The sequence below is a fragment of the Protopterus annectens genome, chromosome 5.part0 (genome assembly GCF_019279795.1).
Source record: "Protopterus annectens isolate FY-2018-M chromosome 5.part0, PAN1.0, whole genome shotgun sequence".
NCBI lineage: Eukaryota > Metazoa > Chordata > Ceratodontiformes > Protopteridae > Protopterus > Protopterus annectens.
In genome coordinates, this window is record NC_056735.1 from 828,380,507 (window position 1) to 828,391,563 (window position 11,057).

At 40.0% G+C, this 11,057-nt stretch overlaps 1 protein-coding gene across 1 annotated transcript in view; it reads left to right on the top strand.

The window, feature by feature from the left end:
* Positions 1 to 11,057, top strand: part of LOC122802225 (coagulation factor VII-like) — a 794,227-nt gene that overhangs the window by 345,621 nt on the left and 437,549 nt on the right. The window contains exon 6 of the mRNA XM_044071885.1: positions 589 to 719. Coding sequence (XP_043927820.1) covers positions 589 to 719 — 131 coding nt within the window. The remainder of the gene's footprint in view (positions 1 to 588; positions 720 to 11,057) is intronic.

The following is an 11,057-nucleotide window of genomic DNA, read 5'->3' on the forward strand; positions in this document are numbered from 1 at the left end:
GGGGGGTCATCCTTCCACTGACCCTGGTCTAACCCCGTTGTAAGAATGTTTCTATGTCTTGATTTGGCACTGCCATTTTTTCCAGTCCTGTCAAAGTGCATGCAGCAGGATCTGGTACATTTTTATTCTGGGACTTGTGCACCCAGCTGTCTTTTTTATTTTTAACCTACCTCTCTCTATGATATATGCTATATAAAATACAATCTATCTGTCGCTGCTGTCTTGGTGAGATTTTGTGAAAACAGACTCCACCACATAAATGTACTCACCAAGACATGATACTACCATCCTTTCTTGCTGATTTTATAATCTCTCCATTCAGACATTCTTGTGTGCCATTGGCTTTGATTACCAAAGTAGTTTCCTGTCAAACTCATTCTGATCTTAAATAATGAAACTGATATATGCACTTAAATTCAACTTTTGTGTAAAAACGTGTGTGTTATGTAATAGTACATTATAAAAAGCCCCTTAAACTAAGAGTCTAAAATAAATTACATTTTTATGACAATAACATAAATATTTTTCAGTGTTATAATTGTTTAGAATGCTGGTAAAATGTTTCTGTTGGTTTATCTTTTGATACAGTGCCATATCCTTGTGGGAGGTTTCAAGTTCTGAATGAAACAAAAAATCAGACCAGTGTTGAGACACAAGCTGCAAGAGAAGGTAGAATAGTTGGTGGCACTGAGTGTCCTAAAGGCGAATGCCCCTGGCAGGTAATGTTTCTTACACATGGTATGATGTACACTTTATATCTTTTGCTCTTCAAATACAAAAAAAAAAAACAGGATTATGTTATGACAGCTTCAGTATCATAACAGCTTTGAAGTCTTTCTAATCAGCTGTCAGATATTGTTTTGTTATATACTATAATAGTTTTAATTGTTCTTATTCCTTTCCCAGTACTATACCAAGGGTGGGGCAAATGGGGCAAGGAGTGCAAGCTAATAGGGACACTGTCAGCAATGTAAGCTGAGTGGCCAATCAGGAGTGAGTCCAGTAGCAGCAGTCATTTAAGCAGCTGTGGATGGATTCATGTGGCTGCTTATATGACATTTAGTATGTGTGAGTGAGTACGTGCTGGCAAGCATAAGCTGGAGATAAAAATATAGCCTATATATGTTTGATTGAATTAGTTGTAGCAACTCAACAATTATATACAATTTCCTTAGCAAAGATGCTAACAGGATACTAGTAATAAAATGAATGTGCTTCTTCAAGCAATTGAAATACAAGTAACATTACATATGTTAAAAGACGTTTATATTACAGTGACATGTCTAGGGTCTAAAAGCTAGCATTACATTTTAGTGTTTTTTTTAACTTGCACACATAAATATTTGGACTTTGTTTTCCTGGTTACTTCTTTGGCACTATAATTTTAATTTTTGTAGAGTGGACTTTGGACTTCTTTTCTGTGGTGACTTTATGGGTCACTGTCTTTTGTTTATATTGTTTGTAGCCCCTTTACATCTCCTTAGATATTTTTCATAAATAAAAACTGTTTAGTGGGAGTAACAGTCACTACAACTTTCTAACATTTGCAGAATGCAAATACTGAGTGCCATCACTCTCCTGGACTTACAGAAATTTGGCAAATGACATGGCATTTCATTCCACAGAGATGTAACATTGACATAGCACCCTTGGTTACTTCAAGCACTTTCTTGATTTCTTTCAGAAGATGATGCAACAACACCTTAATCAGGTACATGTAGATCACTGAGAAATTATACTATAAGAAAACACATATAACTTTACTGTTTCTTAACATTTTCATATCATATGTTCAATATACCATTTAAGCGGCCCTACCTCATGAACAAAATTGCTGCATCAATAACAAAAGCAAATGAACCCACTCATAAATACGATTAATCTGTTGAATCTTGTGAGGACTAATTGTTGAAAAATGGAGGTATGGTTTGCAGCTGCAGAAATTTTAGCTGTATCACTATGGCATGCTTACTGCTCAAGAAAAGCTTCTGCAACAGCAGTTTAAGAGAACATAATATGCTGAAATGCATATTTAATAGTCACTATGACAATAAGTGGAAGATTGTCCATGCTAGACTGTCGCATTACAATGGGTGAAAATACACACTGTATAAGTGCACTCTGCTGTCATCCTAGTATGCCAATACTATGAAGACAAAACAATAGTTCGTTAGGGTATCTTTTAGAAAAGTTGAAAAGTTGATTCATTAACTAAATGTTAGAATGGTGTACACTATGGATAGCTACAATAAAGTAAGTGATAACTATCTTCACTATGCAGTGTCTTATAGGATTAATAAATCATCATCATCATCATCATTATCAGCCCCCTTTTTCCCATTTTTCTACATGGGATCAAGGTATTATATTAACTGCCACCAACTCTCTCAATTCAGTTCCACACTCCTGCCTTCTTCAACACCCATGCCTGACTGTTGTAGATCTTCTTTCACACAATCCATCCACCTCTTTGCTAGACATCCTTGTATCTTCTTACCTCTCGTCCTGTCTGTCTCAAATCTTTCTCACCAGATTGTCTCCTGCTTTTCTGCATGTGTCCAAACTACCGTAATCTGTTCTCTTTGATCTTTTCTGCATTTGGAGCTACTTTGGCTTCTGCTCTTATGTCCTCATTTCTTCATCTGTCCCACTGTGTGCATCCTACCACCCGACTCAGGACTTCATTTCCATCACCTCTATCTTCTTCAACTGTTTTACCGTTACAGCCTGGGATTCTGTACCATACAGTAATACTGGTCACACCACTGCCTTCTACACCTTACTTTTCAGCTTCTTTGGCACTCTTCTATCATAGACTGCACCTGACACTCGATGCCAATCGGCTGCAGCCCCACTGATTTTAGCTTTGACCTCTTCATTTAGACTTCCCTTCTCCTCAACCTCCCCTCCCAGATACTGGAAGCTATTTACATGTTCCACTGTCTTCCCTTCTCTCTCTATTCTCAGCCTCTTCTGATTTCCCCAATTTGCTGCCATTTCTTATCTGTGCTTATTTTCATCCCATATGCCTTCAGATTTATATTCCATTCTCCAATCCTTTTCTGAAGTTCTAGCTCAGAGTCTGCCTGTAATGCCACATCATCTGCATGCAGCATATTGGTTGATCTGTCCCCTCTGACCTGTTTGCTAATGTAGTCCATCACCAGTATGAACAGCAGTGGGCTCAGAGCTGAACCCTAGTGTACACCCACTCCCACTGGGAACCCATTTGTGAGGCCGAACACCATTCGTACTTGAGTCATTGAGTCCTTGTACATAGCTTGCACTAGTTCTACCAATGTTTCTGGGACTTCAAACCACAAGTCTAGGAATGCCCAGTTGGACTATCTCCTCATCTCTAGCTTATTCTCAAGTATCTGTCTCACTGCAAACATCGGGTCAGTTGTGCTGCATTTTGATCTGGATCTGAACTGCTTATTTCCTAAATTACATTCTACTACTCTGCATATCGGTTTATCAGTCACCCTCTCCAGAACTTTTATGCAATGTGATAGGAGTTTGATGCCTCTGTACTGCCCAAAGTTGTTGATCTCCTCTTTGTTCTTGTACACTGGCATGAGTATGCTTATTTTGCAGTCATCTGGGCTACATCTTTCTCTCCACACTGCTATTAGTGCCCTCAGGAGCCATTTCTCCCCTCTCTCATCCAGCATCTTTTTCATATCTATTGTGACCACATCTGAGCCTGCTGCTTTCCCCTGATTTCATTTTCCTTAGTGCTGTTCTTACTTCTTCTAGGGTGGGCGCCTCTTCTTTTCTCATTGTAGGCTGTTTCTGGGGTAGTACTGCTTCTGTGGGGTTTCTTTATTCAGAAGCTGCTGGAAATACTCCTTCCATCAGCCTTTGATGTCCTGTGGACTGGTGAGCATGATGTTGCTGGCATCCCTTATGAAGGGTGTCTGACTATGTTCTTTATCTTTCTGTTTTTGCTTTGCAACCTGATATAGCTTCTTTGTGCCACTTACTGAGTCACTTTCCAGAAGTTGGTAGAGTGCCCACAATGTCCTATTCTTTGCTATTGCAACTTCTTTCTTAGCTTCTTTTGTTAGCCAACCAGTAGTCCTTCCTAGCCTGGTCAGTCTTTTCTATCTCCCACTTCTTCCTGCACTCCTTCTTTCTTTTGATGACTTCCTGGACTTCTGCATTCCACCACCAGCTTTCCTTATGTACCTTATCTCCATACCTGGCATGGCCACATATATGTTCTGTAGTTCTAGCACATGCTGTTTTTAGGCGCTGTTATTCTTGTTCAAGTCCACTTATTTCATCCTCTTCTTGGGATGTTAGCATCCTGAGTAATTCCTTGAACTATTGTAATTCCTCTCCAACCAACTTCCAGGTCTGCAGCCTGGTCTCTGTTCACCTTAGAGCCTTCTCTGACCATTGCTTGCAGTTGATTGTGGCAACTAGTGGTTTATGCTGTGGAACAATTGCTTCACTGGGGATGACTTTGAAATCATGGATTCTACCTCAGTTCTTACTAGCGGAAGTCTGTTGGCTACTCTTGTATGTGATCTTGTGACTGTCTCTCTGTCTGAACCATTAAATTGGCTACTATCAAGCCATTTGCCAGACAGAAGTCTAGAATGGCTTCTCCTTTTTTATTCCTATTGCCCCACCCCATGTGGAACCAGGCAGTCCTCATATCATGTTCTGTCTGTCCTGATATGTGCATTCAAGTCACCCATTATCTCACCCATTATCAACACCAATTCATTTTGTCCTGCTTTATCAGAGCTATCCCAGGTAACCCAGTCTGGGCAGCTAGACACCAGCCGGCTAGCAGCTTATTGACCCGGAGGCTGCTGGGCTTTTATGGCAGTGACACACTGGTCAGTAGGGGCACATATAGTAAGGGTCCCTGGCATAGGTCAGTGTAGGCCAGGTCCTCAACCCACTTAACACCAGTAACTACCTATGCCCATTTTGGTGACATTAGCTAACATGACAGAATCACCTAGAGCCATATTTTACACCATTGAATGACTAGCCCTGCCACAGCTTGCAGTCTGTAATCCATGTTCTCCTATCCTGAGGATACTGTGCACCACAGTAAATGCCCAAAGTGGTTAGTCTGTACAACTCTTCCCCCTATAGGGTACCATGTAGAGTCTGTGCTGCTGCCCACAGCTCCATTCATTGGTGAATTTGAGATGGAAAGAGCCAGCATGTTTTTTTGGATATGGGAGAAACCCCACAGAGACACAGGGAGAATGTGCAAACTCCAAAATTGGTCAAAGGTCAGGATCAAACGTTGTACCTTGTGCATGGAAGGTGAAGACCTTAACCATTATGCCAACTGGTCTTTATTAATAAATTAATAGATTGATAATTAGATTAATAAATAAATATATTTTTAAAAGGAACAGTGTTGCCAGTATAATGTAATCAATATCAGCAAATATGAGCTAACCCATGTGCATACTCATCCAAAGTCATGACTGGCAAAGTACTACTAAGGATATCAGAAAATGGGGATTTGAAAATGGGGAAGAGGCTACAAAGGCGTGTCATTGACTCATTCTCTGCCCCACTTTATGGTTCTCTATTTCAGTGTTTAGAAATATCTAAAACTAAGCGAAACATGACAAAAGTAAGCTCGTTAGCTTTTTTTTTTCATCATACTCTCTTTGACAGTTTACTCAAGACATGAGACATTATGAAAAAAATCAAAAGGAAATTGCTTGCAATTTTGCCATAAACAGGCCATAATTTTAAAGTCAAACTATTTGAATGCTATGGATCTGTTAAGTTGTTCATCAAAGGTGACAATGAAGTTCTCTTTCTCAACAGCTGTTGTCTCTTCCTTGCAGTAACAGATAAAAACTGATTTAGAAAAAGCTTTGAGTCAGTATTAATTGAGATCCATTAAGTCAATCAATCAATCAATCAATCAATAAATAAATAAAGGGTTAGCACTGTAGGAGTTTGCATGCTGTCTATAACCATCTTTCCCCAACGTCACTTCAGAAGTAAAGTTTTCACCAGCCTAAACACTTGCAAACTAGGGGGGGACAACCACTCCTGTTTAGCTTCAGCACAATCATCTTTTGGACTCCTCTGGGCATCACCTTTGAGGTATGTACCCCTTGTCTGACTCACACATGCCACTTGAATAGTTTACAGAAAAAAAATGAATTACATTTTGTGGTGAAACCAATTTTCACATGTGCCAGCTGTCACACAATGAGGAACAGCTCATTTGTGTGACCATTTGTGGAAAAGCCCAAAAATAAGTAGTGTATAATAGTACTTGAAGATAGTTTGAGGTGTGGAATATGGCAGCCCTGCTTACCTGCCTATGGTGGTAGTAAACTATGCATTACAGTGATTCCACTATTAGTAGGTGTTAAACAGAATTACAGATATCCTCCAACAGGCTTAAAATGAACCACACATGCATGCATCTTCTTGCAGGTGCCCAGCTGTGTACATAATACAGCAGGGAAGGCAACACTGATTTTAGCCAGTATACACAATGCAGAAACTGATTGATTCAGAAACTTGAGTGTGTCCGCCCTCGTTTTAATAATCATCTTGCTCAGACAACCATATTAACATTATTATATAAGCATGAATGAGGTCACTACTCATTGTGCTATGAGAGAAGGTGTGGAGCAGCATTAGCCTCACTAAACTCAAGAATTCATTATCTTACATCATCTGCTTATGCTCTAATTAGGTAACTCCAGATGTCAACAGATTAACAGACCTAACTATACTGCACTTAGTTAACCCTTGCAATATGTATGTATGTATGTATATATTTGAATCGCTCATGACCTGCAGATGGCCACTCATCTCACAAGTTCTGTAACCACAATGCTTTGAAACTTTCTGGATCTGACCCACTATCTCATATTTTGAGACTTATTTTGAGATAAGGCTAGACTGAAAATTGCCAGTATACAAAGTAGAATAATCACCACAATGAAATATGTAATCCATCCTGTCTCCCAAGATGACATCATCCCAGGCACAGCGTTTGATCAATTCAGTACTTCATAAGGGTTCTTTTACATTCTGGTGGGAGCAGAGAGTTGAATTTAACCCATCCAAGTTGAGAACTACTGGTCGAAAGTTTATTGTGTTTTTATCTGATTGGCCTGAGGGTTTGACTTTGTAGGGGTTTTTCATCCTATTGGTATAAACGCCTCGCATTTGCAAGATGCACAAATATCGTTGCCCATGCTTGCATGTAGGCAGACCTCTCTGGTTTGGAATCCTCTGTATGAGGTGCTGTCTGTGTTTTCCCACTGTTCATGGCTGCTCAAAGAGCTTCCAGATTGTGCGGGGATGGTGGCATTGCAGGTAATCTAGTGGTGCACTGTTGAACACTCAAACCTTGACCTTTGGGTGACTCTCCCCTACTCCTTCTCATCTAGAAATTGTTTTTCCCTGCTTTACATAACATAGGCTAGATTCAGACCTGCTGAATCTAGACTGTTTGATATCACCGTGCTCTTAAATCAGCCATCTGTTTAAATTAGTCTGTATATAAGCCTCACATTTGCATGGGTTTGCGCTCTGTTTGCCAGAGCTGCTCAGTGTTTGGCAACTTTAGTCAGAGGTCTGGAGATCACCAGCACTGAAATCCAAGGCATCCACTGAAAAAAAAAATGACAAATAAGTATATTTTAAGCCAGCACTGCACTTTAGCTGTATGTAATTGAATTACTGCTTCATTTTTGCAGTTTGTGACTGCTTTTTACTCTGCACTTTGAAATTGTGTTTCATTTCCTTATATAGCATAAACTAGATTCAGACCTGCTGAATCTAGATTGTTTGGTATCACTGTGCTCTTAAACCAGCTATCTTACATTAAGACCACCTCCCTGAACCCTTGTGGCAGAAGTGTGTAACCCATGACCCATTTGATTTGGGGATTGCTGGCGAAAGGCTCAATTTGGAGCCTTCCCATTGGTAGCTGTGTTAAAAACTGTTTAAATTTACCTGTATATAAGCCTTACATTTGCTCATTGCTGCACATCCTGCAACTGAGTTAAGCAGTACCCCGTATAGATGCAAATGCCTGGGAACATTACTTTTCCCTAGATACCTTCTAGTGGAACCCCCATGCTTCCCTGCTGAGCAAAGGGCAATTCAGTTGTGCTCTAAGCAACATTCTCACACTTATCATCCACAGCCTGCTATACACCCACTACCTTTGCTACTCCAAGTCAAACTAGCCCACTAGTTAAGCCAAAATGCAAAGCAGAGCTAGGCCACTTCCTTCCCAAATACTGCCTTCAGAAAAGTCCTGCCACAATGGATCGGCAGTTTCTCATCATTTCTCCTGCCAGCTTGATTGATATGGGCATCTTGAGGCAATCTAGCAATTACTTCATGTATAATGACAATCATTTACTCCTAAAGTAAACTAACAACCTATGTGAGAGAGGTAAATACACTGTGAAATTTGAGTCAATTCTCTCATATAAAAAGCAAACTAGACATCAACAGGTTGTCAGTGCACACACTTCACCTCTCACACAAAATAAGGTCATGACACATAAGCCCACATATGTGGAGGTACTCACTAAAAGCCTACCAAAAGAACAGAGACCTACCAAACGCACACCACCCACACTCACCACTAAGTAAAAGGAAACCAGTACACATATCAACACACTCACCCATGTCTCAAAAAATAAACTCCTAAGGCAAAGCATATCAAATGTCTTGGTCATAGGCAAGTCCATAGTGAGACACAGATGCCCCCCTCACTAGACTGGACAAGGAGAAGGTCACAGTCAGCTGCCTATCAGGTTCCAGGATCCAACAAATTATGCATGCACTCAAGTCACTCAACAACAAGCACTGTTAAGACTCTATAATATTCCATGTTGGAGTGAATGACTTGAGATGTACATCTCTGGACTATATTAATTTACTTATTTATTTATTTGATATTTGTTGACCGGGATAGTCTGTCTGAGCTTGCACCCTTTCTCAGCAGAGGCCTGAGGAGAAAAGCTCCACAGTACAATTTATGCAAGTACAATAAAATTCACAGTGAAAATTTTGATAAGTACAAAAATTCAGAGTACAAAATATACAAGTAAAAAATTCAGAACAACAATTGTCCAAATATAAAGGACGTAACAGGAATAAAGGAAAAAAGACAGTAACAGTTAAATACAAAAGATGAGGATAAGATGTCAGGAAGCAAAATGTGTTAGAGGTGCTGGGGAGGTGTAAAGAAGCAAACTGTCAAAGAAGTGCAGAAAAATAGATTATAATAGAAATATACAGGATGATAGAAGACATAGTTGGGTAGTGAGAAACAGGAGGAAGAAGGAAAGAAAATTAGGGAGGGGGAAAAGGAGAGGATGAAAGAAGAAAGGGAAGATATCAGGTGGGATGGTTGCAGGGACATCTCCAGGTATTGAAAATGTAATTTCTGAGAGATGTCTTGAATTTGTGAGCATGGATGACACTTCTAAGGGCCATGGGAAGCTTATTCCAAGATAGAGCTGGAAGGTAGCTATATAGGTTATGTTCAAAAGATTTTTTTGTTTTATGAATCTGTAAGATATATTGATCAGAGCTTCTAAGGGTGCACGGTGGGTTATAGATGGAAACAAGAGAGATTATGCTAAGACAAGAAGAGGGATTCTTTAGGATACTGTGAATGAAGAGGAGTTGGGGAAATAAGAGTTTGTTGTGAAACTCTAACCAACTGAGTGATTGAAGAGCAAGCCAGTGGTGTGATTTTACAGGGAGGTTGGCTGCAAATATGGCTACTTTGTTGTATGTGGTTTCGAGTTTGGATAGAAGGGAAGACTGTAAGTTAGTACGGATTTGAGAACCGTAGAAAAGGTTAGGGAGAAGATAAGCCTGAGCAAGAGAAATTCTGAAGCTAGGGGTAAGAAGCCTTTTGTTTCTGTAAAGTAGGCCGGGCTTTTGGTGGGTTTTCATAATACAGTGGTGTGCATGGATGTCAAATTTTAGCTGGTCATCAATGATCACTCCAAGAAGTTTTGTGTGGGATTCAGGTGTGATAAGAGTGTTGTTTAGTGAAGAGATGGTAAATGAAGATTTAAGATGGTAGAGAGATTTGGATAAGAATAGGAGGAGTTTTGTCTTTTTAGGGTTTAGTATAAGTTGGTTGTTAGTTAGCCAAGTTTCATTTAGATTAAAAGAGGTTTGAGTTAGAGTGAGTAGTTCAGAGGGGTTATCAGCAATGGTGCTGATAGTGAAGTCATATGCATACTGTATGAGGGATGACTGAGGGCAGGATGTATGGAGTTGGTTAGCAAAAATGCTAAAAAGAAGGGGTCCAAGGATTGAGCCTTGAGGAATACCCATTTTTATGGGTAGAAAGGGGGATACATCAGAGAGCCATTTGACAGATTGCTGTATATTATTAAGGTAGCTGATGAACCAGGAGATAGTAGTAGGGGAGAGGTTTAGTTGAGAAAGTTTGGAGAGGAAGATGGAGTGGAAGACAGTATCAAAGGCTTTGGAAAGGTCTAAAAAGAGGTATGACACAAGTTTAGCATTGTCTCTGGCTTGGGAGATGGAGTTATTAAAGGAAATGAGAGTTGTAGTGGTACTGTGATGGGGACAGAAACCATGCTGGGTAGGGGAGATGAGGTTTTCTTGAGTGAAAAAGGACAGGATTTATTCATACATGCAATGTTCAAGAATTTTGGAGAGGGGAGAGAGTATGGCATTAGGGCAATAGCTAGAGATTTATACAGAGTTTCCATCTTTGTGGATAGGTATAGTGTGGAATTTCTTGCAGAAAGCTGGGATAGTGGATTCACGGATAGAGCAGTTTATGAGGATGTAAACTGGATAAGCTATGGAGATGGCTGAAGTCTTTAGGAAAATAGATGGCAATTTGTCTGCTGATGGGGAACAAGGTTTAAGTTTGAGAAGAAGCTGTTTGATGCAGCTAGTAGGGATGGGTGTTAGTAGAAAGGGCAGTTTTGTAGTGGGGGTTGGAAGAGGTGGCGGATTGGTAAGGCTGTAAGTTGGTATAAGTTTGCTAATAGTATCAATAAAGTAAGTATTAAAGATGGAGGCAG